Source organism: Hemicordylus capensis, chromosome 16 (assembly GCF_027244095.1).
Source record: "Hemicordylus capensis ecotype Gifberg chromosome 16, rHemCap1.1.pri, whole genome shotgun sequence".
Taxonomy (NCBI): domain Eukaryota; kingdom Metazoa; phylum Chordata; class Lepidosauria; order Squamata; family Cordylidae; genus Hemicordylus; species Hemicordylus capensis.
In genome coordinates, this window is record NC_069672.1 from 8487378 (window position 1) to 8515365 (window position 27988).

At 46.1% G+C, this 27988-nt stretch overlaps 1 protein-coding gene across 3 annotated transcripts; it reads right to left on the bottom strand.

Moving 5' to 3' along the window:
• Positions 1 to 1896: 1896 nt before the first annotated feature.
• LOC128338527 (oocyte zinc finger protein XlCOF6-like) lies at positions 1897 to 27986 on the bottom strand. 3 transcript variants are annotated; one of them, XM_053281118.1, is made up of 3 exons: positions 27561 to 27986; positions 5702 to 5822; positions 1897 to 4884 (listed from the first exon to the last, which is right to left on the bottom strand). In XM_053281118.1, exons 2-3 carry the CDS (start codon positions 5733 to 5735, stop codon positions 2873 to 2875), a joined length of 2046 nt encoding a protein of 681 aa, XP_053137093.1. In that variant the 5' UTR covers positions 5736 to 5822; positions 27561 to 27986; the 3' UTR covers positions 1897 to 2872. The 3 variants fall into 3 exon arrangements, 2 of the variants coding, with proteins under 2 accessions (XP_053137093.1, XP_053137092.1); XM_053281117.1 differs by lacking the exon at positions 27561 to 27986 and adding an exon at positions 8000 to 8200; XR_008312649.1 differs by lacking the exons at positions 1897 to 4884; positions 5702 to 5822 and adding an exon at positions 17277 to 18841.
• Positions 27987 to 27988: the final 2 nt, after the last annotated feature.

Below are 27988 nucleotides of genomic sequence, written 5' to 3' on the forward strand. Positions count from 1 at the left end.
TTAAACGGAGTTTGCAAAAGCGACCTGATGAGAACTAGGATTAAGATTAATTAAGTATGAAGCCATACACCAATTATTCTGGTAGTTAATACCCAAATGGACTAAAGAGCAGGACAGACTAACTTTGCCAACCAACTCTTGAGAAGTTATATCCCAAAGTCTTTGCTTAATTAAAGAGAAGGCTGAAGTGCGTCCAATCAAAAACAAATGGTCAGGAGACAGACCAATTTGATTAATTTTCCGGGAAACTGCTTTAAACCAAGAGCTAATACAAGAATCTTCAACAAGATGGCAAAATAATCCCGAAGTGTTTCGAAACACATAAATGCTAAACCAAAGTTTAACTGCTGCCAACCATGCTTTGGAAAAAGGGAGGAGAGCTGGTCTTGTGGTAGCAAGCATGACTTGTCCCCTTAGCTAAGCAGGGTCTGCCCTGGTTGCATTTGAATGGGAGACTCCATGTGAGCATTATGAGATCTTCCCCGCTTAGGGGATGGAGCCGCTCTGGGAAGAGCAGAAGGTTCCAAATTCCCTCCCTGGCTTCTCCAAGATAGGGCTGAGAGAATTTCCTGCCTGCAGCCTTGGAGAAGCCGCTGCCAGTCTGTGAAGACAATACTGAGCTAGATAGACCAATGGTCTGACTCAGTATATGGCAGCTTCCTATGTTCCTATGTTTGGTTTCATATGGACCTGAGGGCAGCTTTTGATTCTGTTCCTAGTTTTCATCTTTGGCAAAAACTGGATGAGCTATTGCCTGATAATCGTTTAGCTTTTCTTATAAAAGCTTTGTACAAAAATAGTAAATTGCAAATAAGATGTGTTAGCGAGGGCATTCTCACAAATGATATTTCTATAGACAGGGGAGTACGACAAGGTTGTATATTGGTCCCAACATGATTCAATATTTATCTTAATGATTTGGAACCATCTTTGAATAGTGTTGAGGGGTCGGAACTCGGGAGATGATTTTGATCTGCCAGTTCTGGATGGGGGTCACACTTCCCCAGAAGGAACAGGTACGCAGTCTGCGGGTGCTTCTGGACACAAACCTCTCCCTGGTGTCCCAGGTTGCAGCAGTGGCCAGAGGTGCCTTTTATCAGCTTCAGCTGATACACCAGCTGTGTCCGTTTCATGAAATAAATGACCTCAGAACAGTAGTACATCTGCTGGTCACCTCCAGACTTGACTACTGCAATGCGCTCTTCGTGGGGCTGCCTTTGTACGTAGTCTGCAAACTGCAGTTAGTTCAGAATGTGGCAGCCAGATTGGTCTCTGGGTTATCTTGGAGAGACCATATCACTCCGATCTTAAAACATCTACACTGGCTGCCGCTAACGTTCCGGGCAGAGTACAAGGTTTTGGTTATAACCTATAAAGGCCTAAAGAGCTTGGGCCCTGGGTATTTAAGAGAACGTCATCTGGAGAGGTTCGTCTGCAGTTGCCACCAACTCGTCTGGAGTCAATTAAAAAGGACTGAACTATAATGCTAGCAATTCTAGAGATCAAGCAATAATCTATTTCACTACAATCTCTAGAGCTTAAGTAAGTAAAATCTCCTAACCTATCACCTAACCTATCACTGACCCATTTAATATATGCCGGTTTAAATTTCTGGACAATTTCAATGAACAAACAGCTGCATAATTAATACAGCGATCTTTAGAATGATGGTGGTCAAGAAATCCATCCAAAATCAGACGAGACAAGTAAGGATATTTAGATATTAACACATCATCATTGAGCCCAATTCTGGCATTTAAATCACACCCCCCCCCCAAGAATAATAAAGCGTTTGGAAATGTAACTGCCAAAGAGAGAATGTAGTCCTCCAACCTGTTTAATAGAGGATGGTGATCTAAGAGGAGGGGTGTGTGTGTGTGTGTGTGTGTGTGTGTGTGTATACACACACACACACACACACACACAGAGGCAATACATACACACACACACACACACACAGACAGGCGAAACTTTGTAAATTTCAAATACAAACTTTGAGCAACCTGTTCACAATTTTCTAAATAGATGATCTCAGCCTTCAAAGATGTAGAAATACAGACTGTCAATCAAACCAGAGCTAAAACGCCCACGAGTCGAGGAACAAAAAACTTTAAGCGAGAAGGAGGTAAACTCGTCAAGGTAAATCTCATCTTGAACCCAGGTTTCTTGCAATAAAACTCTATCAACAGATTTCAAATAATTTACAAACTGTATATCATGTCTTCTTTTAGACCACCCACCTGTATTGCATGACATAATAGTTAAAGTCTGAGGGGACTTTCCTTTCCTAGCTTCCCCCCCCCCCCCTCAATTGCAGTAAGGCTTGTCTTGCTCCTGAAGCTCTTTTGACACTCCAAGCATTCATGTGGTTTCCTGCCTAGTGTGGGTTCTATACTGTCTAGTAAGCTCTCCAATCCAGTGGAAGCTCCTTTCACACTCCAAAGATTTATGTGGTTGCTCTCCAGTGTGGGTTCTATGGTATAACCTAAGAGCTGCACTTGTGCGGAAGCTCTTCCCACCCTCCATGCACTTATGTGATTGCTCGCCAGTTTGACTTCTATGGTGTAATTTAAGAGCTCCCCTCTGGTCTTGTGGTAGCAAGCATGACGTGTCCCTTTTGCTAAGCAGGGTCCACCCTGGTTGCATACGGAAGGGAGACTAGAAGTGTGAGCACTGGAAGAGATTCCCTTCAGGGGATGGAGCCGCTCTGGGAAGAGCATCTAGGTTCCAACTTCCTTCCCTGGCATCTCCAAGATAGGGCTGAGAGAGATTCCTGCCTGAAACTTTGAAGAAGCTGCTACCAGTCTGGGTAGACAGTATTGAGCAAAAAGGACCTATGGTCTGACTCTGTATATGGCAGCTTCCTATGTTCCTACCCAGTGTGAATTCTCTGGTGTTTAGCAAGTCCTCCACTCTGGCTGAAGCACTTTCGACACACCAAACATTCATAAGGTTTTTCCCCAGTGTGGGTTCTATAGTGTACGGTAAGAGCTTCAATTCTGCTGAAGCTCTTTCCACACTCCAAACATTGATGTGGTTTCTCCCCAGTGTGAGTTCTATAGTGTAAAGTAAGAGCAGCACTCGTACTGAAGCTCTTTCCACATTCAATGCACTTATGTGGTTTCTTCCCAGTGTGAGTGTTATGGTGTGAAGTAAGAGCTCCACGTGTACTGAAGCTCTTTCCACACTCCAGGCACTGATGTGGTTTCTCCCCAGTGTGAGTTCTACGGTGTGTTTTAAGCGTTCCCCTGTCGCTGAAGCTCTTTCCACACTCCAAACATTTATGTGGTTTCTCCCCAGTGTGAGTTCTATGGTGTGATTTAAGAGCTCCTCTATTACTGAAGCTCTTTCCACATTGTAAACATTCGTGTGGTTTATCCCCAGTGTGAATTCTATAGTGTACAGTAAGAGCTACACTTGTGATGAAGCTCTTTCCACACTCGATGCATTTATGTGGTTTCTCTCCGGTGTGAGTTCTGTGGTGTAAAGTAAGAGCTCCACTCGTACTGAAGCTCTTTCCACACTCCATGCACCCATATGGTTTCTCCCCAGTGTGGGTTCTATGGTGTTTAGTAAGATTACCCCTCTGGCTGAAGCTCTTTCCACACTCCAGGCATTTATGTGGTTTCTCCCCAGTGTGAGTTCTATAGTGTACAGTAAGAGCTACACTTTTGCTGAAGCTCTTTCCACACTCCATGCACTGATGTGGTTTCTGTCCAGTGTGGGTTCTATGGTGTACAGTAAGAGCTCCACGCGTACTGAAACTATTTCCACACTCCATGCACCCATGTGGTTTCTCCCCAGTGTGAGTTCTGTGGTGTAAAGTAAGAGCTCCACTTGTGCTGAAGCTCTTTCCACACTCCATGCACCCATGTGGTTTCTCTGCACTGTGAGTTCTATGGTGTTTAGTAAGATTACCCCTCTGGCTGAAGCTCTTTCCACATTCCATGCACTTATGTGGTTTCTCCCCAGTGTGAGTTCTATAGTGTACAGTAAGAGCTACACTTTTGCTGAAGCTCTTTCCACACTCCATGCATTTATGTGGTTTCTCCCCAGTGTGGGTTCTATGGTGTACTGTAAGAGCTCCACTACTGCTGAAGCTCTTTCCACACTCCATGCACTTATGTGGCTTCTCCCCAGTGTGGGTTCTATGGTGTACAGTAAGAGCTCCACTTGTGCTGAAGCTCTTTCCACACTCCATGCACTCGTGTGGTTTCTCCCCTGTGTGAGTTCTATGGTGTAAAGTAAGAGCTACACTTGTGCTGAAGCTCTTTCCACACTCCATGCACTCGTGTGGTTTCTCCCCAGTGTGGGTTCTATGGTGTTTAGTAAGATTACCCCTTTGGCTGAAGCTCATTCCACACTCCAAGCACTTATGTGGTTTCTCCCCAGTGTGGGTTCTATGGTGTGAAGTAAGGTTTCCATTTGTGCGGAAGCTCTTTCCACACTCCATGCACTCGTGTGGTTTCTCCCCAGTGTGGGTTCTGTAGTGTTTAGTAAGGTTTCCACTTGTGCTGAAGCTCTTTCCACACTCCAAGCACTTATGTGGTTTCTCCCCAGTGTGGGTTCTATTGTATTTAATAAGATCTCGACTCTGGCCAAAGCAGTTTCCAAACTCCAAACATTCATATAGTGTCTCCCCTGCCTGCATTTCCCACTTTGGCTGAGCGGTTAGTTCTGAAATCGAGTTTTTCCTATGTGGAGGGCCCATACTCTCTCCTGCTTCCTGCATTATTTGTTGAATTCCACGATGAGAAAGGGAGGATCCATTCCAGTTCTTCTGTTTTGCTCCCATTTTTTGTTTCTGTTTTTCCCTTTCCTCCCATCTTATAGCTCCCACAATACCTCCGCTGGGCTTTATCTCATTCTTCCAGCTTTCACCTTCTGGAATCAAGAGAGAAAACTGGTCAGAGTCTTGGACTGAAAAAGGATCTTAAGGAGAGCATTTGAGACTGGACTGAAATTAAGGAAAGAATGAAAAAGATACTGCAAATTGAACTGGCTTCAGACCCTCTTAGGCAATGACCTGAAGCTGAAGAATGAAATCAGCGAAGCATCAAATAATCGGTAGCTTTAATCACCCTCACTTAGCTTGGGTAGATTTACATTCAGGCCGTTACCACGAGGCCAGAGGGTGATGTAGGTTTTAGATGGAGCCTGTTCCAGAGCCCTTTCCCACCTGAGGCTGCATCATGTCTTCAGGGTCGGTCAAAGAGAGCCTCCTCAGGGCTGAGTTTTGTTTAATGCATTAATATCCCACCCATATACCCCCCAAACTATCCGATAGTGGATGTCACAGATGCTTGTTTCAAAGCTATCCAATGAGCCCCCTTGCTTGCTGAGGGGGTACCTGAACCCAGATCTTCTAGGTCCTAGTTTGACTCTAAGTACTAGGGGTGTTTGCACTACTAGACATAGGGCAGGTTTGTCCTATCTCCCAGTTGCGCCCAGCGGCTGCTGCCCACAGGATCACTTCCTCCCGCTCCAATCTTGATCTTAACATTTAGGGAAGGAGGTTTCTCCTCACCCAAGCCTGGCCATGTGAACAAGCCTTCTCTATTGCACTGGCTCTCTGGCCCATAAGCAAATCAAACTCGAGACCTGGGCAATTTTTTCACTACGTTCTTACCAGTTGAGCAAACCAGACCGATTTCTTTCTCAATTGTACTGTCCTCTTTCGGAGGGAAAGAGGGAGTCTTACCCAGAGAGACCAGATTTGCAGCATTCTCCTCCATGACTTCTCTGTGCAGGGCTCTTGGGGCCGGATCCAGCAGGGCCCACTCCTCCTCCGTGAAATGCACGGCCACTTCCTCAAAGGTCCCCTAGCCACGAAAGAAGAAGGAAATGTTGGATACCTTGCAGATCACAGGCGTCTACTTTCTCTTCTAAGCAGAATCCAAAAGGGTCGTTCAGGAAAGGTGGTGTGAGAAGAGCGTGGGATGTTCCTCTGCAGCCTCATCAGTTAAACTTCTATACAGAAACTCCACAACTTACAAACACCCAACTTGCAAATGACCCATTCCTACTATCAAAGCTCCATAACATATACAATATATCAGGGTTTCTCAATGTGTGGGTCCCCAGATGTTATTGGACTTCAACTCCCATAATTCCCAGCCCCAGTGGCCTTTGGTTGGGAATTATGGGAGTTGAAGTCCAATTACATCTGGGGACCCACACGTTGAGAATCCCTGCAATAAATGAAGCCCCCAACTTACAAACACCAGCCTGCAAAGACAAACAAGTCCTCTCTCCTGGGAACTAGATGACTTCCTAGTTGGCATGTACTCTAACTTCTCCAAGGTAGAACCCATGCAATCGAAGTTCCTGAGGGATATTTTTCAGGTCTGTGCTTAGCACTGTCCCTTGTCTGGAAGCAGGACTGCTTAAAGTAGAGGCCAGAGCATGGATTAATATCTTCAAATTCTGGCTGAAGCTGCTTTTCCACCTTGTAGGCCTAACTCCACTTGTATTAAAGGATAGCTATCACTCCAGGTGGGAAAGAGAACTGGATGAAGGGCTGCCTCATTATGGTTTCTCCCCTTTTGCATTACTAACTCTCGGGTATGCGAATGCCAGGGTCAAAACTCAGACAAAGAATATATGATAAGGAGCGTGAAATTGACCAGGGTTCTATTCCTGTGGGTGTCCATTTGGGCAACCAAGTTCTGCGTTTCAACCCTGCCAGATACCTAAACCATGCCAAAATACCGCAGAGCTCTGACACAGGGGCGATGCAATGCCCTGCAATCAGCAGTCCTGGCAGGGAGATATCAAACAACCCCCTACAAAGAATGCATTTGTCTCTGCAACTCAGGAGATATCAAAACAACGGCTCATGTGCTCCTTTACTGTCAATTTTACTGAGATCTACAGCGTAAACACATAACAACAAATGTTTATATACTGCTTTCCGACAAAAGTTTCCAAAACGGTTTACATAGAGAAATAATAAATAAATAAGATGGCTCCCTGTCCCCAAAATAATAATAATAATAATAGCTCCTTTTATTAGTTGCCATCCAGGTTGTACAGATTCTTAAGAACATAATAACAGCCCTGCTGGATCAGGCCCAAGGAGGCCCATCTAGTCCAGCATCCCGTTTCCCAGAGTGGCCCACCAGATGCCTCTGAGAAGCCCACAATCAAGAGGTGAGGGCATGCCCTCTCTCCTGCTGTTGCTCCCCTGCAAATGGTACTCAGAGGCATCTGAGGCTGGAGGTGGCCTGTAGTCCTCCGACTAGTAGCCATGGATAGACCTCTCCTCCATGAAGTTATCCAAGCCCCTCTTCAAGCCATCCAGGTTGTTGGCTGCCACCACATCTTGTGGCAGAGAATTCCACAAGTGGATTATGCAACTGGTATAGGGCGGCCCAGTTGTGGCCGCTTTGCTGCAAAACACCCTCGTCCAGGCGCCCAGCCAGACCCTGCAAGACCCCGAGGGCAAGGAGGAGAGCAGTTCGCGGCCAGGGCCAGCTCCTAGGCCGGGTGAGTGAGGGGCTACATGGCAGGGGATACTTCAACCCAAGGGCTTTTGCACCGGCTGTGGTTTAGCTCGCGGGGGGGCATGGCTAACCGTGGGTCTCCCTCCGCCACTGGCGGGGCCCCCTGCCAGTTAATTCTAATGGGAGTTAAAAGAGCGGGGGCCTGGGGCGGGTCGCCCTGCTTGCCCAGCACCAAGGACAGCGCTCTGGCAGCAGAAATCCTCCTGCTGCTGCATAGAATGGAGGCAGGGTTCTTCACCCTGGACTTTGGGGCCAAAGTCCAGGCACCCCCAAAAAATTTCCGGGGGATACAGGAGAGGTTGACCATTGCCTCCTCCCGTGCAGTATGAGGCGATGATGCCTTTCAGCATCTTCCTAGATCGCTGCTGCCCAATAGAGGTGTTTCCCATGGTCTGGGAAGGAAACGTGCCAGTGGGAATTCGAACCCGCAGCCTCTGGCTTGCTAATCAAGTCATTTCCCCGCTGCTCCATTGGGTGGCTCGCCTTTCTCTTACCTTTCTCTTTCGCCAAGGCAATCAGCAACCTCTTACGGGCTGGGCGCATGATGATTAGTGTGTGCTAATCAGATGCAAGGAGCAGCAGTCTCCAGTCCGCTCCGGCTTCGTGGAGACCACAGAGTGCTACTTAGAGAGCAGCCAGGAAGCTGGGAGCTGCAGCATGGCCACATGAAGCCTCTCTGCTTCCTGCGCAATGCATTGTGGGATACTGGAGGACCTCCTCCTCCTCCTCCTCCTCCAGTCCCCCCAAGGCTGTAAGCTGAGCTCCAGCTGTGCTCTAGCAACTGCCTGCCTGCATTGGACAGGCATTGTTTGCAAACTCTCGTGCCTTTCTGCACGCGACAAATGTCCCTGCATGGCTGTGAGGAGCTCACTCAGCCAGCGGCATCAAGCCTTGCAGGGTATTTTGGTGTGGTGGGAGAAAGAAAGAAAGAAAGAGGACAGGGGAGTTTGCAAAAGTTCTCTCCTCCAACCCCAGGTGGCCTCCAAAGCTGTCAGCAAGTGTCAAGCTGGGGAAAGGGGGAAGGTTTGACCTTGCAATTGATCTATAACTAGGAAACCTTTCCTTTCTCCTCCTGTTTGCAAGGAGGCAGAGAGAGCAGCTCAGATGATACCTTTAAACTTTTCTTTTGTACATCTGTGGCTTCTTATACCCTCCTTGGAAAACAGATTCAGATGAACAGACCAATGTGGGTCGAGGGTATCCTTCCAATCAGTCTTGCGGATTCTACTGGATCTTCCCTTCCAAGAAGCAGGCCTATATCGCTCCCCTCTCTCTCTGGTCCCCAGGCTTCTTTTGTGGTATTGCATGCTTCAAAAACAGCAGCTTCTGTCTTCAGAGAGACTTTCCTCCTCTCTGTTTTCTATGTCAGCACATGGGCTTTCTCCAGGACTTTCTAGCTGACTTCTCTCCTGCAGGCTGCCTCTGACTGTCTCTCTCTCTCTTCTCTCTCTGTGTGTACATTTTTGCCCCAACAGTTTTTTAACCCATCCCATCAGCTCAGCTCAAAAATTCCTTCCATTTTTCAAAATATCTTTTCTCTCCGAAATTAAACGGTCATTCTGAATGTGAAACTAAAAGAAGAAGAAGAAGCAGGCATGAACTTTGGACACTGCTAGCAGTACAGAGATCAGCCAGCATTCTATATGTATTGTTATTATTTAAAATATTTATACCCCGCCCCTCCAGTACACTGCTGCTCAGGGCGATCCACAACAATAAAATAGATACAATGTAAAATAAAACTAATAAAATTAACCAAATTAAGTAAATGTGTTAAAAGTCCAGGCTAAAACCACAATAATGAACAAAATATTCCAAATATGTATAAACATATTTGGAACACTGGGTAACAAAATTAATTTACTTTAGAAGATCAAAAAGGAATGGAAATCAGATTTGTACAGTTATTTTTATTTATACTCCCTTACTCTTTGGCTTTTGGTTTTTTTTAATGACTAGATTGTATTTTTGTATGAGCAGAAAAAAATAAAAATAAATTATCTCTAACCTGTTTCACTCCTTACTGAAATTTTACTCATATGGCGCATGAAAATAGTGCTGATAAAACACATTCACATTTACATAAGTGATTTTTTTTTTGCGGGGGTGGGTGGGTTTCTATCATCCTGAAAGGTCATTGTACACATTTACTGCTCTCAAATGGCAATCCTATACACAATTAATAGAGTGGTACAATTATTGTAATCAAGGAATTAAAATTTCAAAATACATTTGGTTTAAAAGATAAAAGCTACTGCACTTGCTATCTTCATTCATGCCATAAAGCACGCCAAAAAGCTTCACCTATTACTTATCGGCAACAAACCCTTCTCCACCAGGGGTGCAGCAAGGTTGGCGTGGGCCCAGAGACAAGATTTTAAAATGCACCCCCCCGCCACTGAAGCTCAGCTCATGAAGTAAAGAATAGTGGTAACAAAAAGCAGAGTAAAATTTATATATATATAACCTATGTGCCACAATAGAACATCATCATAAATTATTTTTTAAAAGGTTTTGTAAATTGTGGGCAATGCAAGTCATTTAATGGTACTAGAGAAAGACCTGCTGTTCTGGGAGCTCCAGGTCTTAACACTCACGTCAATTTCGGAGGATGAATCCAACAGAAGGAAGCCCGGGTGGGTGCGTGGCTGGGGGAGTCAGTCATGTGACTTGCCTCTGCGAGGGGCAGGCAGTGGGCCCCCAGACAACTGTCTCCCCTTGCCCTATTAGAGTTACGCCCCTGGTACACACTTTTACACTATTAATGCTAAGCAGGTAGCATTCAAGGATTTTCAGAATGGCAAAGCTAACCTCATGGGAATAAAATCCTATAAACCAGGGGTTCTCAAACTTGGGTTCTCGCAGAAGAACGAACAAATTTTTGTAAACAAGTTGCACAAATTTTACATGTGCACAACTTGTACACACACTGTGCAAATGCAGCATTATGAGGCTGACATACTCTTGTGCTGTATGTCAGCCGCCATATCTGCCTGATGTAACTACGTGGTGATGAGGATAAAACTTGGGGGAGCATATATGCTACTTTGCTCTCCTTGCAAGGTCGGGTAAAAATAAAATCAATAATGCCTAGATGTTAAAATGTACCAGATTTCTGGTGGTGACAAAGATACAACAACGTATCTTTCCGCAGCCTCTGTTGCCAGATTTGGCGTTTCTAAAGCCAAATTTTGGGTTCCGGCCCATTTGACTCACGAGTATACCCCTTAGGTTCTGGCCACCCTGCCCTGAACTGTCTTTATAATGAATTTAGGGGAAAGTTGCTTTCAGATTAGCCCATCCTCGATGCGGGCACACACAAACACACACACTGGTGTATGGGCTATATAAGTTGAAAACAAAACAATCGCTTGACATAAGCTTAGCCATTTTGCGTGGGTTTGCAATTAGATTTTTGCTTCGGCTGACATGATTTTCATCCCTGGTAGTTGTTTTCCCCTCGGTTAGCAAAAATATATTTAGCATGGGAACCTCAAGTGCTGAAGGAGCAAGATAAGACTGGCCGAGACTGGCCCATGGCTTGCACTCATAATTTATGGCCTATTCCCAGACGAAACAGGAACTAACCATGAGTTATGACATATAACTGCTTCTTTTTGTGTAACTGTTTTCTTAAGGATACTTTGGTGTATAAATGTGCTGCTTCTGTATCAGGCCTCTGTCCTGCTTTGAGCACGAGCCAAGCAGCACCTTTGCTACTTAAGGGCAAATAAAACTTTGATCTTAAGTCCTCTCGTCTGGGCTGATTATGGGGCTCCATCCACCCAGGAACGAACCTCCCCTATTGGGGTCAGGGGTACCCCGATACTTCAACGCTAGGGATGTCCATGGAACTGGTTTGGAGATTCTTTATGGGCCTCCAAACTGGCCCTCCCTCCGCTTGTATCTGATTCATATTCACGCGCAACATGTGTGTACCCAGGCCAGTGTGCACAGGCATGTCGGATACTTCCAGTTGTATCCGGGCAACAGGGGCAGCAGGGAAGTATGCTGCCGCCCCCGTTTAACTTTGGGGGAAAGGAGTGCTGGCAGAGGAAGAATGGAGGGAGGGGTAAGTGCACCGCACCACACAAAAAAAAGACACTCCTAATTTTCAGTGCAAATATTTCACCCCTCAGGGGCCCGGCCTGGAGATGCTGCCAAGAACTGAAGTCTGTGCCTCCTGCATGCAATGCAAGGGCTCTTCGAATGAGCTACAACCCCTCCAGCGACAGTCAATAATCGGGGCAGGAAGGCGACAGCAGGTACTGAAGCACATTGCCACTGAACATGGAGGTTCAACTGAGCTAGTCCTGGCTAATGCCTGTGGTCAGAAGGTCAGATCCCCTTCAGTATAAAAGAGAACGGGATCTGAACCCACAACTTTAGTGGTCTGCCACATGCAAAAGCATCATGCTCAGCCACGCTTCCCAGACCCCCTCCGTCCCACCTGTTATGATGCAAGGATGCTTTCTCCTTTGGCCCAGGACTGACTTAAGCAGCACCGCCGAAGACCGAGAGCGCCCCTCGGAAACCAAAGCAGAGAACCAAGCGCTCAATCCAGCCTCCAAGGATTTTATTTATCTATTTATTAGAAACATTTAATATATTGCCCACTCCGAAGACTCCGGGCGGTGTACAAAAACATGCAAAGCAAGACAACATTAAAATTACATTCTAAATTAAAAACTAAAGTAACTAACAAAAAAAGAAAAAAGAAAAACCAAATAGGCAAACTACAGGGCAAAAGCCTGGCAAAAAAGAAAAGTCTTCAATAGAGATTTAAAAATCAGTAAGGAAGGGGCTAAACGAATCTGAAGGGGGAGAGAAGTGGGGCAGCAACCGAAAAGGCCCTTTCACGGGTCCTAGCGCCCCGAACCTCTCGGAAATCAGGGACCGACAAAAGGGCCGTCAGAGATGATCTGACTGGATGGGATGTAACTGGATGGGAGTGGCGGGTCTGTAGGTAGATGGGTGCCAAAGCCCGCACGGCTCTGAAGGTCAGAACCAGGACCTTAAATGGAACTCGGAAGGATTCCCTGCCGAAAAGCAAAGACTATTCTAGGAGCAAACTGAAAAGTGAGGCAGAATGCAGAAAGCCCCCCACAAGCAGCAGGAGGGTGCAGCTTTGCCAAGGAAGGGGACCTTGAAGCGGAGCTCCTCCTGTGTTGAATGCATACACACCATTTGTTAATGAGAGCACAGGATTCTGGGTTTCAAGGCTGTGCTAAGGGGGGGAATCCCAGTTCTGCCACACACCTGACCCATGCACCTGTGCCGCATTTCTCATTCATTCTGCAATTTTTCCTTAATTCTGACGAGGGTCAGAGAACAACGCAGGGCACTTCTGGGATTGCCCACCATAAGGGCTAGAAACTTGCTTTCTTTTTTAAAAGACGGAAAGCTGGGATTCTTCGAAATCTGCTTTCTGCATCGGCTGCTTCTTCCGGAACGCGAGTGCTAGCATGCCAGAAGAAATACACTCATCAAACACTGAAAGGCTTTACTTTAAAAAAAAAAAACTCTTTTAAAAAATAAAAAGGGAATAGAACCAGCCCTCCATTATGAGAGCAAAAGGGCTGTTGCTGGCCTGCAATGCCCATCGTGGCCAGTAGCCAGGGATGATGGGAGCTGTGAGCCAACCGCCGCTGGAGGGCCACACTCTGACACCCTTGGAGTGCAGAGTCAACCACCCGCATCCCAGCTTTTGACGAAACAAAGTCACCAACCCCAGCCACCTGCATAGGGAAACGCAGATCACTCAAAGATCAAACACAGATCAGGCAAAAGAATCTGGTCAACTCTACATGGAGGTGAATAGAGGGGAGGCAGCTGGCCTGAGCATCTTTCGAAAGCCGGGCACCCAAAGTCCTTTAACTTTCCAACAGTGAGAACCTGCCTCTCGCAACATTCATTCATTCATTCATTCAACATATTTTTATACCGCCCAAAACGTACGTCTCTGGGCGGTTTACAACAAGATAAAAACAACAATTAAAACATTAGTTAAAAACAAAAACAAGAAATTTAAAACACAACCATTTTTTAAAAAATTTAGAACACTATTCTAATACAACATTAAAACTGTATCAGTTTAAAGCCTGGGTGAACCGATGCATCTTTTAACCCCCTTCCAAATGATTCCAAGCATGCTGACAACCAGGAGGGGGACCGACTAGGCCCCGCTTCTTTCCTGGGGAAATAAATCTTCAAAAACGTGGCTTGATTCTGGATGCAGCGAGTGTGAACCTGCGTGGAATCAGACTAACTCCAGTTAAGTAAGGAACCATGGGTCGCAGCCCCCTTCTCTAAGAGACCTAGAGGCGCTTCACACGGTGTGAAGTACCCGAGGGAGTTCTGCGAGGAGAGCGGGCTTAGCAGCCGGCCACCCACACAACTGCCGGCTCCGTCATGGAGCTGCAGGGATTGTGGTCCGCGCTGTCCCCGGAAGTTCCAGGGGCATCCTAGAGAGACCCCCAAGCCCCGGAGGCTGCGTTCCGCGGCAACACACGAGCAAAAAAATGAGGTTAAATAAAATAAGGTTAAATAAAAATAACGCTCACTCCATTAATCTACGGAGAGGGGTAATAAGGCAAGCTAGCCACCTTGGTTTCACCGGGCTCACCTGTGGGCCCGGCGGTTCCCACGATCCATGGAAAGCGAGCTAAGCTCCCTTAGCCCGCTTTCCAGTGATCGTGAGAATAGCCTCCTAGTCTTGGGTCAGGGCTGAAATTCTCAGTCTGCAAATTTGCCTTCATTTTGTTGGCATTTCAAATGAGGGCGGATTTAACCATTTGGAAATGAAATGGAAATGTACGGAATTATCAATTTATCCGTACTTTCTCTCCTCATGCGGCACAGAGCACCGTGTCTAGGCAATGTGGAACATAGGAAACTGCCTTAGACTAAGCCACTCTCCATGCAGATCAGCACTGTCTAGCCCAGGGCTGAAGAATGTCAGTCTTTCAGCTGCTTCTGGACTACAACTCCCAGCATGCTCAGCCACATTAGCCAATAGTCAGGGATGATGGGAGCTGTAGGCCACCACCTTCAGGAAGGCCAAAGTTGTTCAGCCCTGGTCTACACTAACTGGCAGCAATTCTCCAGGCTATTAGGTGGGGTCTCCCACAGCCCTACCTGGAGCTGCTGCCAGGGATTGAACCTGCTACCTTCCCCCATGCAAAGCAGGTGCTCTTCCACTGAGCTGTGGGTACTCTGGAAGAACATCTGGAGCTCTCAAACTGAGCCACACAACAACAAAAACACAACTATCAACACTGGGTGCCAATTCCCTCAGAAGGCAACAAGGGCAAAAGAAAGTTAAATCATAAGGAAAATGTTCTCAAAACGCAGTAAGTTCTCATGTGCAGTAAGGCTTGCCTTCCTCCTGAAGCTCTTTCGGGACTCCAAGCATTCATATGGTTTTCTGCGCGGTGTGAGTTCTATGGTGGAAATTAAGGTTTCCAATTTTGCTGAAGCGCTTTCCACATTCCATGCACTCATGTGGTTTCTCCCCAGTGTGTGTTCTATGGTGTAAGGTAAGAGTTCCACTCGTACTGAAGCTCTTCCCACACTCCATGCATTTATGTGGTTTCTCCCCAGTGTGGGTTCTATGGTGTAAAGTAAGAGCTCTACTCGTACTGAAGTACTTTCCACACTCCATACATTTATATGGTTTTTCCCCAGTGTGGATTCTATGGTGCACAAGAAGGTCTCCTCTCGTAGTGAAGTTTTTTCCACACTCGCAGCATTTATGTGGTTTCTCCCCAGTGTGGATTCTCTGGTGTACAGCAAGTGCTCCACTCTGGCGGAAGCTCTTTCCACAATCTAAGCATTTATGTGGTTTCTCCCCTGTGTGAGTTCTATGGTGTAAAGCAAGAGCTCTACTTGTACTGAAGTTCTTTCCACACTCCAGGCATCCATATGGTTTCTCCCCAGTGTGAGTTCTATGGTGGTTAGTAAAATCACCCCTCTTGTTGAAGCTCTTTCCACACTCCAAGCACTTATGTGGCTTCTCCCCAGTATGGATTCTATGGTGTACTGTAAGGTCTCCACTCGTGCAGAATTGCTTTCCACACTGCGAACATTCATGTGGTTTCTCCCCAGTGTGAGTTCTATGGTGTGATTTAAGAGCTCCCCTGTCACTGAAGCTCTTTCCACACTCCAAGCATTTATGCGGTTTCTCCCCAGTGTGAGTCCTATGGTGTAAATTAAGTTTTGCACCTTTGCTGAAGCTCTTTCCACACTCCATGCACTTATGTGGTTTCTCCCCAGTGTGGATTCTATGGTGCACAGTAAGTTGTCCACTTGTCCTGAAGTGCTTTCCACATTGCAAACATTCATGTGGCTTCTCCCCAGTGTGGATTCTATGGTGCATATCAAGATTTCTCTTCCAGTTGAAGCTCTTTCCACACTCCAAGCATTCATATGGTTTCTCCCCAGTGTGGGTTCTACTGTGGCTAATTAGGTTTCCCTTCATGTTGAAGCTCTTTCCACACTCCATGCACTTATGTGGATTCTCCCCAGTGTGGGTTCTATGGTGGACATTAAGTTCCCCACTTGTCCTGAAGTGCTTTCCACATTGCAAACATTCATGCGGTTTCTCCCCAGTGTGGGTTCTGTGGTGCCTAATAAGATTTCCACTCCAGTTGAAGCTCTTTCCACACTCCAAGCATTCATATGGTTTCTCCCCAGTGTGGGTTCTACAGTGTATAGTGAGATCTCCACTTGTGCTGAAGCTCTTTCCACACTCCAAGCATTTATGTGGTTTCTCCCCAGTGTGGGTTCTGTTGAGTTTAATAAGATCTCCACTCTGGCCAGAGCACTTCCCATTTTCCAAACATTCATATAGTTTCTCCTCTGGCTGCATTTCCCTCTGAGGTTGAGAGGTTGGTTCTGAACTGGAGCTTTTCCTACATGGAGAACACACACTTCTTTCTCTTGCTTTCTGCATTGTTTGTTGAATTCCACGATGAGAATTGGAGGATCCATTCTTTTTCTTCCGTTTTGCTCCTATTTTTTGTTTCTGTTGTTTCCTTTTCTCCATCTTGTCCCTCCCCAAATTCCTCTCTTGGGTTTCCTCCTTATTCTTCCACCTTTCACCTGCTGGAACCAAGAGAGAAAACTGGTCAGAGTCTTGGATAGACAAAGAACACTATGGAGACCTTTTGAGAAGAAAGGGTGGAATTGCAAAAAAGAGGCTGGCACCTTTTTCCATATTTGAAGGCTAAGTGAGTACGCTATAGCTATTGGACTGAAATTAAGGAAAGAATGGAAAAGAGATAGAGCTGGCTTTGAGTTTAGACCCTGTTGCATTTCGTACAACAGGAAACATTTATGCAAGGAGTATATTAAAATAGTGGGCTGGATGCTTCCAGCTGCCAGGAGGTGCTGTGCAAAATGCTGGCAGTAAGAGCTGTTTTTAATGTTAATGGCAGCAGCACAGAGGATGGGCAGGTGGCCCAGGGACAAGATACGGCTGGCAGGTTTGCCACCATGCCCCCTCTGTCAGCATCAGATGGGAGTGGAGGCTGGGGCATGGGCTATGCATGGCCTATGTAGCATGGATATTTCTGTTGACTACTAGCCACATGCCCTCCAACACTAAGCATGTCAAAGATTCAAATTTAAAGGGACGCTACAAAGGAAAACCTGAAGCATATTGTTGGGGTCAGTTTTCCGGGAAGGCTAAAAGCCCTCCAGCTAGTCTGGTGGGATTTTGGCTCTGGACTCTTATGATTAATTAGCCAAATTCAATAAGAAGCCAGAAAGGAGAATTAAGTATCTTTATTCAGCTGAGTAAAGGGTGTCCATTTCAATGCAAGAGAGAAATGGCACACCGCAGGAACAGTTACAATCAATTTTATACCTTAACAAACAGTGACAAGCAACAAGCCCCCTCCCTCAGTTCCCCTTTTCTGTAGAATCAATGCTATTGGCTATATTCAAATAAGTTGTCGTTCCAGACATGGTGTCACATATATCAAGAGGTGGCTTCCTGTCTTTCCGCTTGCGGTTTCTAAGCTTAAGCATTTCTCAAGTGTTATCTTCCTGTCCTGTCTGGAACTCAGAAATGCTTACAACACCCAAAAAGAGATTTGCTTGCAATTTCTTACTATCATTTATTTCCTAATCAGCTTTTAGCAGTATTACAGAAGCAAAATGGCTACAGTTATGCCAAAGGCAAAACACAGCTTTTTCTAGCCCTCACATTTCCTCCCTTTTTATTTTCAGATTCTGAAGCTGTAGGCTTCATGAATCTCCTTTATATGCCCAGAATTTATTCAACACAAGACAAATTAGCAGGTGAACAATCTGTTGCCATTGGATGCTTGTCGCTGGCAGCTAATCTCCTGGGTCACTGTTGATGTCCTTTTGGAGGTTTCCTTTGGGACCACAGTCTAATGATTATATGCAGGATACTTCTGTCATCTGAGGAAAACCCTTCTTGGAAAGATAATTCAAGGCACTGTTGGTTACAAAACCCTGTTTACTTGAGAGAAAACAGACAAGTGAGTTGCCAATATTCTCCCTCCCCCCATAGAGGAGGCATCCTAAAATCAAGTCCCTAGGTGTCAATACTAGCCAAAACAGAAAAGGTAAAGTTTTCAAGACAAGTAATACAAAGATAGATAAATCCTGAGGCCACTTTCAATTTGGTCCTTTGGCATGTTCCCAATTTATGCTTTTGTTTCCCTGCTTGCCCCGGGCCTGTGCCCTTTTCCCGAAGCCAAAAACAAAAAACAATGTCTTCAAACAAAAGGTGTTCCTAGGCAAAAAGCAAACAACAAGATCAAAAAAGAAAAAGGCATTCACATTTTTCTGCATACACTCTTCTCATGAGTTTTTAGGTGTTCAGGAGGCATTAAACTTTTTCAAATTCAACATAGTCTTATCAATCAAAAGGCTGTAGCATATAAGTTCAGCGTTTGAGTTTCACCAGAACCCTCTCTGGGCATGACTGCTCACAAAGTCCCGTTTCCATATGGCTTCCGTGTCCCATTTTCCCTTGTATAACAACAACCCCGTGAGGTAGGTCAAACCTTTTGAGTGGCAGGCTCTGTGTCACCCAACAAATATCACAGCTGAATGGGGTTTTGGACTCAGTTTCTTCGGTCCTATTCCCACACTCTAACTGCTTGCACAACGCTTGGTTGACAATCATACTTACAGACCTTCATCAGGGCTCACAATCTTTATTCCAGCATTCCTGACTTCATTCTCCATACAGGGATGATTCGTCAGTGACATCTGGCTTTGGAACTTCCATTTAGGTCACATGTACTTTATTGTGATGTTTCTGTTTTCCATCTTTTAGCCTCCTGACTTAGCAAAACCTGGTTAAAATAGGATTAATCTTCTGGATAAGGCTTAGGTTCTTATAAGCAAATTAAAGTCTCTCTTTTGCAAAAGGTGTTATAAAAATTGTCCATGATCTTTGTAGAGGGGTGAAACCTGTGATCTTAAAGTCATATCCCTTCATCAAAGCTGAATAATGATGACAGGCTCGACTTTCAGAAAACAATTCTCTTCGTCCAATCTTGCATCTGGAACCTGGAACTTCAAAATCCAGCTGTTGTGAAGGCAAAGCAGGGCTGCTTTATGAGACCAATTTAAAAATTTTGGACCTTAGACCAATTGAATAAATAGCTTCTCAGTGTACATTTCAAGACAAGTCAGCAGAATGTTACATAGATCTTCCGAAAACATGACAGGAATACAATCAGACTAACTTCCCTTACATTGTACTGCTGTCATGTCTCACAAAATCCAAGCACTTGTCGACCAATCATAAAGAAAACCCTTAGTTGGGGCAAGATTTAAGCTTTCCCAAAAAGGCAGCAGAAATGTCACATAGATTTTGCAAAAACACAGCAGCATACAATTAACCAATTTAACATCGCAGGACCACTGTGTTCTGTAAAAATCCACGCAACTGCCAGTTGGAACGCAATTGCTTCACAGAAAGCCCTTTTCCCTCCCCCATCTAACTTGGGCAGGGTTGCCACTGCTAATTATTCAAAGACTTGTCTCTCGGTGGTGAGAGAGTTAAAAGAAAAACTTCCGGTTTAGAACAAGTGTAGCAGCTTCTTCAATAGCAGCAACATAAGAGTTTCAGCTCAATTTTAAAAATGCATGATGCAAAGCTTGCCATTAATATATTTTCAGTCAGCCTTGAGCAGCACTTAGTTCCCTAAGTTTTGTTTCAGTTCACAAGAAGAAACATATCACCGGAATTACACACCCACGAACACAGCAGAACTATTTCTCTGCCATTCCCGTGAATGTATTTACTCCAGCAACTCATGCACACAAACCCATCAAAACAGCTTACAGAATAGGGGCTTAGACAAAAGACATTCCACGTGCGCCACAAAGGACCCCACATCATTATTTTTAAAATCCTCCGTAACCCCCGCGGAACTCCTCCTGCCCATGAGCAGGCACAGGATAGAGGCCAGACAAAACTATCCCTCACAGCAAGTCACAGAACGGTCTGCAACTCCACACCACCCTTCCACATCACACACAAGGTGGTATAAAGCTACAGTCCACCCATAGACTTCAATCAACCAGTCTCAACCCTTCCAACAACTTAAGTCCTTTCTTTGCAATTACACCTCCCTCCAATTCCACCTTCCACATGCCTTACAACCTACTGGTGTCTGACAAAAATATGAGATGAGAGGCAGAAGAGCCTGTTTGCCTTTAACAAAATGCAGAAGTTGCTTGAGAATGAAAAAAGTTCCTGGCTGGCTCCGCTGGACGACCTGGAGGAGAGTCTTAGTTTTTTTTCCCCCCTCAACCTGATCACAAAAACAAAAGGAAAAAAAAGCCTGCAGCCAGCAAGTGAGTTCCTGCAGGTGCAAGGGAGCTTTCTCCGAAGCTGGAGGACACACTCAGATGTTAATATCCATTTCTTTTCTTTGCCTTGCTAACCACCTTCAACCAAAATCCTTTTACATATTTCATGTGGCAGCAAAACTTTAGGCTGGTTGTACAACTTTTTAGGAGCGGCAGTTAAGCTGGCTTCCCTCTAACTCCACTTCCCCATTTCCTTCCCCCAACCGTAACGCTACAGCTGGGACAAGAAAAAGAGAGAAAGGAAAAAAAGAGAACAAGAAACAGCCTCCATTTGGAGAAGCCTATTCTTGGCTTTTGCTGCAACAGGTACAATTGAACAGTAGCAGCAATACTGTGTTGGCTCTTAGCCAAGTTGAACACACATACACACAAACACACAAACAGGACAATAGCTCATACGACAAAAGCAGCAGCAGTGTTGGCTTTGGGCCAAGATGAACACACACAGAAACAGGCAGGAAGTTAGCTGCTTTGAGCTTAGAGAAAGCACAGACAGCATTGTTTTCTTCCCCAAAAATCTCCCTTAGCCTTTCTCACAGGCTCAGGGGGCTCCTTCCTTTCCCCCCCTCCTTTCTCCATAGCGTGTGCTTGGAGCATGATGGTATAAGGGGAGTTTCCTTGGTGGGCCCACACATGTAGTGTTTTATTAGAATTTTACCGGTATATAATAAAAGCAATTGCAAAAAGATGTTATTCTTGGGGCCAAAAAGGGCCTCTAACTCGAGTTCATAAAAATATATATATATGTAAAAGCACTTTTAGATGTCATCTATTCCTGGTTTTCTAAATGGTATGCAGAGTACAAAAGCCATTGAATGCTCAACTATTCACAGACCTCCCTTTTTATTTAGGCTGCTTATTAAGCACCCATTTCTGCCAGCTGATCTTCTCTGGCATCAGGGCCATTGTCTTATTTCATGTCTTTCTCCCTTCCCAATGGTTCGGTCTCTGGAGTAGAGCCTGGTAGGAATATTCTTGTTAAGAACACCAAGTGCTCTTCAGTCTTCACTCCATATCCCATATATTTCTGTCCATTAAATAAAAAGGATGTCCCATCCGTCCACAAAGAAAGGTTTGGAACAGCAATGGGTTCCGTTTTTGATTGGGGATTTGGTTGTTCCCCGCTTTTCTCTGCCTGTGGTGGAGAGACAGCACCCTCTCCCTCCTTAAGGTCAGGACATTCCCTCTTCCAGTGGCCTGTCCGGCCACAGTAGAAACAGCGACTTCCCCGTGGTCCCCGTCCCTTTCTTCCCCTGTCCGGGACATGGCCTGGTTGGCCAATAGTCAGCTGCACGGCTGATGCCAATAGGGCAGAAGTTCTTGTCTCCGGTTTTAAAGGTCCAAGGTGGAAAGGGACTAGGAGCAATCCATCCCCCACAACCATTGTTCCCAACTGACTCCTTGGTGTGCCCGTGGCCATGGATCTCTGGGGTGGGCACCCTCTCGTATCCCTAGCTGATTCCCCAGGAGTTGAGCTCCTATCCCCTCCCAAGTCGGAGCCAACACTCCCACTTCTAAAACTAGGGGCACTGGGAGAAGACGGTCCCGCTCTAGGTCCAGGTGGAGCATATCCCCTTGACGGGCCAGATGGCAGGCTCCCTGACAGTCTCCCCGGGACTGGTCTCATATTGGGAGTGGGAAGTCGGGGTGGCGGTGCCCATGGGAATCGTGGGGCAGAAAAATAGAAAAAGGGTGCCCGCTGAGGTAGATTTGGTTGAATGTGGGATGGGGCATTCATATGGGGCGGTGGAAAACCATCCTCATCCCTGACTCTCTGGTCTTGCATCTTTAAGGCTTTTAAACTTGATAACTTTGCGAGCTAATTTACTCACACGTCGATGGCAGTTTCTTAGTGGCCAACGAGGCAAATTCTGACCAAGATGTGGGTGGTCAGACCATAAATTTACTAATTAACGCTCATGAGCTTTTAATAATTCTTTTAATATAGTTAAATTTATCTAGGAGGTGCTGAAGGGGGTGTTCTAATTATTTCCCTATTGTTCCCTATCTCCCCTAACTATTAACCCTTGTCCCTATTCTCACTAACTTCCCAATTTCCAGTTTCCTTAATGCTGATCCAACCTTACCAACCTAAAACCCTGATCAGCCCACCCTGCAAGAATAGCCTAACGGGTTTTTTCGCCTCTGCCTCCCTTATCTCCACTAACACTGGGCTGGGGTTCTGGGACGTACTCCGTCCCCTCCCCGGGCTTGGTTTCTGGGCACTTCGTTCCCCCCTAAGCGTACCGGCTGTGGTGGACAGGTGGGGTCAGAAACGGGGTCAGGCCTCTCACCCCCCGGTCGAACAGCTATTCCCAGGCCAACCTCCTAAGTATGGACCCTTTTCACATTCACACACACTTGCGCTCGACCCGTTTCCGGTCGCGCCCGTCTCCGGGCCACGAAAACGCGGTAATAAGGTCTCCGCTCTCACGCTCCCGTCTGGGAATCTCGTTCACACAGGGTCACAAAATTCACACACCTCCCCCCTTTTTCCCAAGTTGCAATTTAGTACTTACCCCTCCAAGCTCTGGTCCAAATCGCAGCATCAACCTCCTTGTTCCCTGTCAATCTCCTTGCATTCGTTCGTGGTAACGCTGGGATCTGCCAGAAACTGCTCAAACGTGGTCTCCCAGCGAAAGGATGCTGGAGCGCGCTTTGAGACGACCAATGGGCAACTCCGGTTTCACCCAGGTACCAGTCTGAAGGCGCCCTTTGCTGCAAATGGCAGCCTCACAATTTTTGCCTTCAATTTCCCGGCCAATGCACCAAGAAATGTTGGGGTCAGTTTTCCGGGAAGGCTAAAAGCCCTCCAGCTAGTCTGGTGGGATTTTGGCTCTGGACTCTTATGATTAATTAGCCAAATTCAATAAGAAGCCAGAAAGGAGAATTAAGTATCTTTATTCAGCTGAGTAAAGGGTGTCCATTTCAATGCAAGAGAGAAATGGCACACCGCAGGAACAGTTACAATCAATTTTATACCTTAACAAGCAGTGACAAGCAACAAGCCCCCTCCCTCAGTTCCCCTTTTCTGTAGAATCAATGCTATTGGCTATATTCAAATAAGTTGTCGTTCCAGACATGGTGTCACATATATCAAGAGGTGGCTTCCTGTCTTTCCGCTTGCGGTTTCTAAGCTTAAGCATTTCTCAAGTGTTATCTTCCTGTCCTGTCTGGAACTCAGAAATGCTTACAACACCCAAAAAGAGATTTGCTTGCAATTTCTTACTATCATTTATTTCCTAATCAGCTTTTAGCAGTATTACAGAAGCAAAATGGCTACAGTTATGCCAAAGGCAAAACACAGCTTTTTCTAGCCCTCACAATATTGAACAGGTGTTACCCCAAAGGGCTTTTTAAGACAAGCCTTCTTTGCCACGAACCCCACCAACCTTTGAGATCATCAGGAGAGCTTCCTCTGCTTGCAAACAGGAGAAAGTAACGACTTCCTAGTTCAATGTCAATTGCAAGGTCAAACTTTCTCCTGCTCAACGCTTGCTGGTGGCTGAGAGTTTTTGGCAGTGGGAGCAAAGCGCTTTTGCAAACTCTCGTGCCCTCTTTCTTTCCCTGTCCTACAACACCAAACCCACCTGCACAGGCTGATGCTGCTGGCTGAGCTCCTCACAGCCATGCGGGGACATTTTTCACTCCGGAAAATGCCATAAGGAGACTTGGAGGGAGACTACCCCGTCTCTCCTCCCCTTCCTCAATATGCTCCTGCCTTCCCCTTACCTTCCTCAGGGAGGAGCCTTCCCGCCTCCCCAACCCAGGCAGAAAATTGCTGGAGCACAGCTGGAGCTCACAGCAGTGGGATCTGGAAGAACTCGAGTATCCCACAATGCATTGTGCAGGAAGCAGAGAGACAGCAATGCATACAGCAGCCCCCAGAATCCTGGCCGCTCTTGAATATAAAACGGGTATATTTATGCAAATATGCATGCGCAGAAACATTCCAACAGGCAACTCAACATATTCCCATCCCACATAGTTCTTTTCCCACTCCCCGCTCTGTCTCTAAAGCAGAGGTCTTGCCTGGCCGGCACAGGTCACAATCACACTCATCTGCCTAGCGCATTGCGGGCGATGTTAATCAACGGGTTACTATCTACTTGGTAGACGATAGCCAATTTTGTAGCCAATTTTGTACGTACCAAGGAGGAGAAAACTTTATAGTTCAAAGAAGCTTTATTGAATTCTGCAGAGTTAACAAAGTGGCCGTCTCTAGGGGATAGTTCCCAAAGACAAGACGGGCCCAAGATGGTGTCCGTCCAAAGCTTTTATACAACTATGGATACATCTTAATACATCATCATTCACAATAAGCCAGCCAGGTAGTCTGGCAGTACAACTCCATATTAGGCCAACAGGCTTACGATACTACCATGGTTAAAGGAGTGCTTATTATGCAGCCTCTAGGAGGCAGTTCAGATACCAGCATCATCACCTCTCCTGACCAGTAGGCCAGAACAAAGCGAGGCATAGAGAATACATATATGTTGCAAGTTACAAGGTCTGCTTAGTATGTGAACCAAAACATACCAAGCAGATTCACTGACATACATTCAGGAAGACAAGATGGAGGGGACTCTTGCTCTCTTCAGCTACCATCAAAATTGAGCCAGTGGGGTGTAGTGGTTAGAGTGCTGGACTAGGACTGGGGAGACCCGAGTTCAAATCCCCATTCAGCCATGAGACTTGCTGGGTGACTCTGGGCCAGTCACTTCGCTCCCAGCCTAACCTACTTCACAGGGTTGTTGTGAAAGAAAAACTCAAGTATGTCGTATACCGCTCTGGGCTCCTTGGAGGAAGAGTGGGATATAAATGTAGTAGTAGTAGTAGTAGTAGTAATAATAATAATAATAATAATAATAATAATAATAATAATAATGGGACTTCTGACTACCAACAGACAAACATCTGCCACACAATACACCAGATATAACTGTAGTCGAGAAGAAAGAAAAACAAGTCAAAATAATAGACTTAGCAATACCAGGGGATAGCAGAATAGAAGAAAAAGAAATAGAAAAAAATCACCAAATACAAAGATCTACAGATTGAAATTGAAAAGCTGTGGCAGAAGAAGACCAAAATAATCCCAGTGGTAATTGGCGCCCTGGGTGCAGTTCCAAAAGACCTTGAAGAGCACCTCAACACCATCGGGGCCACAGAAATCACCATCAGCCAATTACAAAAAGCAGCTTTACTGGGAACAGCCTATATTCTGCGACGATATCTATAACAACAGCAACAACATTGACAATAAAATTCTGGCATCCCAGGTCCTTAGGAAGGACTCGATGACTGGATAAAACAAACCAGTCAATAACACCTGTCTGACTGTGTAAACAAGAGATAATAATAATAAAATGGTGTAGCAATAGCTCAGTACTCCATTAACTATATACCCTAGGATCAATACATATAGATCAATATGAAATGCTTAGATTCACAGGTAACAGCGATAACACCACCCGGGACAGACTAAAGAGGATTTGGGGGTCCCCAGGGGGTGTAAACACCATGGACTTTGGCCTGGGAGTCCAGCACCTCTGGAAGGCAGAGGGAGAGAATCGGAGCTGGAATCTCAGAAGTTCTAGGCTGGATTGAGCCCCAGGCCGGAGCTGTGCCCAGGATAAGAGTCTGCTCAACAAGCCACTTGACACACTGTTGAAACCAAGTGCTATGGTTTAAAAACAAAAAACAAAAACACTTTTTAGAAACTAGATAGAAAAATACTGCTCAGATCAAACCCATGATGCCATAATGCTAAAGTGTATTTGGAATCTTTGGGCACTGACATAAACTGGCTTCTTGCAAATGTTAGAAACTATTGTTACATTGAAATTTATCATCTACTCTGATCTCTGCAAAGAGAGAGCTGGTCTTGTGGTAGCAGCAAGCAGGAATTGCCCCCTTTGCTAAGCTTTGCATTTGAATGGGAGACTACATGTGTGGGCACTGGTAGATATTCTCCTTAAGGGGTGAGGCCGCTCTGGGAAGAGCCCCTGCTTGTTTGCCTGCAGAAGATTCCTAGTCCCCTCCCTGGCATTCTCCAAAATAGGGCTGGGAGGCCCCACACTGCTTCCTCAGACCCCCCCACCCCCAGCTTGTGTCCTTTCTTCAAGCAATGAAATGTTGGCCACCCTCGTTTCCACAGCAGGAACCAAAGTACTTAGTTCTGCCTTGGAAAAGAATTGCCTCTCAACAGCTGATCACTGTGCATGACTCTAGTTTTTTGCACTTATGCCTAGGCGAAGATGCTGTTTCTGAAGCATGAAATGCAACCAAAGAAACCTGAGAACCAGAGGGGGTGGGTGGGTGCGATAGGCCTGCGTCTGGGAAGGGAAGGTCCAGCAGGATTCGGAAGATTAATTGGGAGAATACCCTCCTCCCACATTGGTCTGTTCATCTGAATCTGTTTTCCAAGAGGGTATAAAAAACCACAGATGTTTAAAAGTATCATCTGAGCTGCTCTCTCTGCCTCCTTGCAAACAGGAGGGGAAAGGAAAGATGTCCTAGTTAAGTATCAATTGCAAGCCAAACTTTCCCCCTTTCCCCAGCTCAGCACTCACTGGCTGTTGAAAGCTTTCTGCAGGGGGAGCGAAGACCTTTTGCAAACTTTCATGCCCTCTTTCTCTCCCTCTCCCACCACACCAAAATCCACCCCCACCCCCCGGCAATGGCTTGATGCTGCTGGCTGAACTCCCAGCCAGGGGCGTAGCAAGGTTGGAGTGCGCCCAGAGACAAGATTTTTAAATGCTGCCCCCCCCCACTGAAGCTCAGCTCATGAAGTAAATAAATCTTAAATGAGGCTGAAGTGTGTGTGTGTGTGTGTGTGTGTGTGTGTGTGTGTGTGTGTAAAATTTATATGCCACAATAGAGCATCATCCTAAATTATTTTGTAAAAGGTTTTGTGGATTGTGGACGATGCAAGTCGTTTAATGGTACTAGAGAAAGGCATGCTGTTCTGGGAGCTCCAGGTCTTAACACTCACATCATTTTTGGAGGATGAATACAAATGAAGGAAGCCCAGGAGGGTGTGCAGCTGGGGGAGTCAGTCATGTGACTTGCTTCTGCCCCCCCCAGGCAGTGGACCCCAGGACAATTGTCTCCCCTTGCCCTATGATAGTTATGCTCCTGCCCCCATCCCACCTCCCCTTCCCCAGCAGGCTCCCGCCTTTGCCTTACCTTCTTCTTGATCCAAAGTGCTCAGCAACCAGCAATGAGTCTTCCGGTTATTAGTGTGCACGTAAAAACACAGGCCATGTTTCATGCAAGACCGTCCTCTTGCACAGCGCCAAAAACTCCCATGCGCGAGGGAAGTTTCAGGGAACTGCTTCTTCTCTCTCTTCCCAGCCGAGGCGGCTGCCTCCTGCCTGCTCTCCCTCCAGCCCCCTTCACTTCCTCTCCCTTGTCTCAGCCCCACTTCAGGCTATTCCAAATCTCGGGGGGCTGGGGGGCAGGCAGGAGCCTCTCTGCCTCCCCAAAGCAGGCAAATAGTTGCTAGAGCACTGGTGGAACTTACAGCATTGGGGGGGTCTGGAGGAGGACCTCCAGTATCCCACAATGCATCGCGCAGGAAGCAGAGAGGCTGCGTGTGGCTGTGCTGCAGCTCC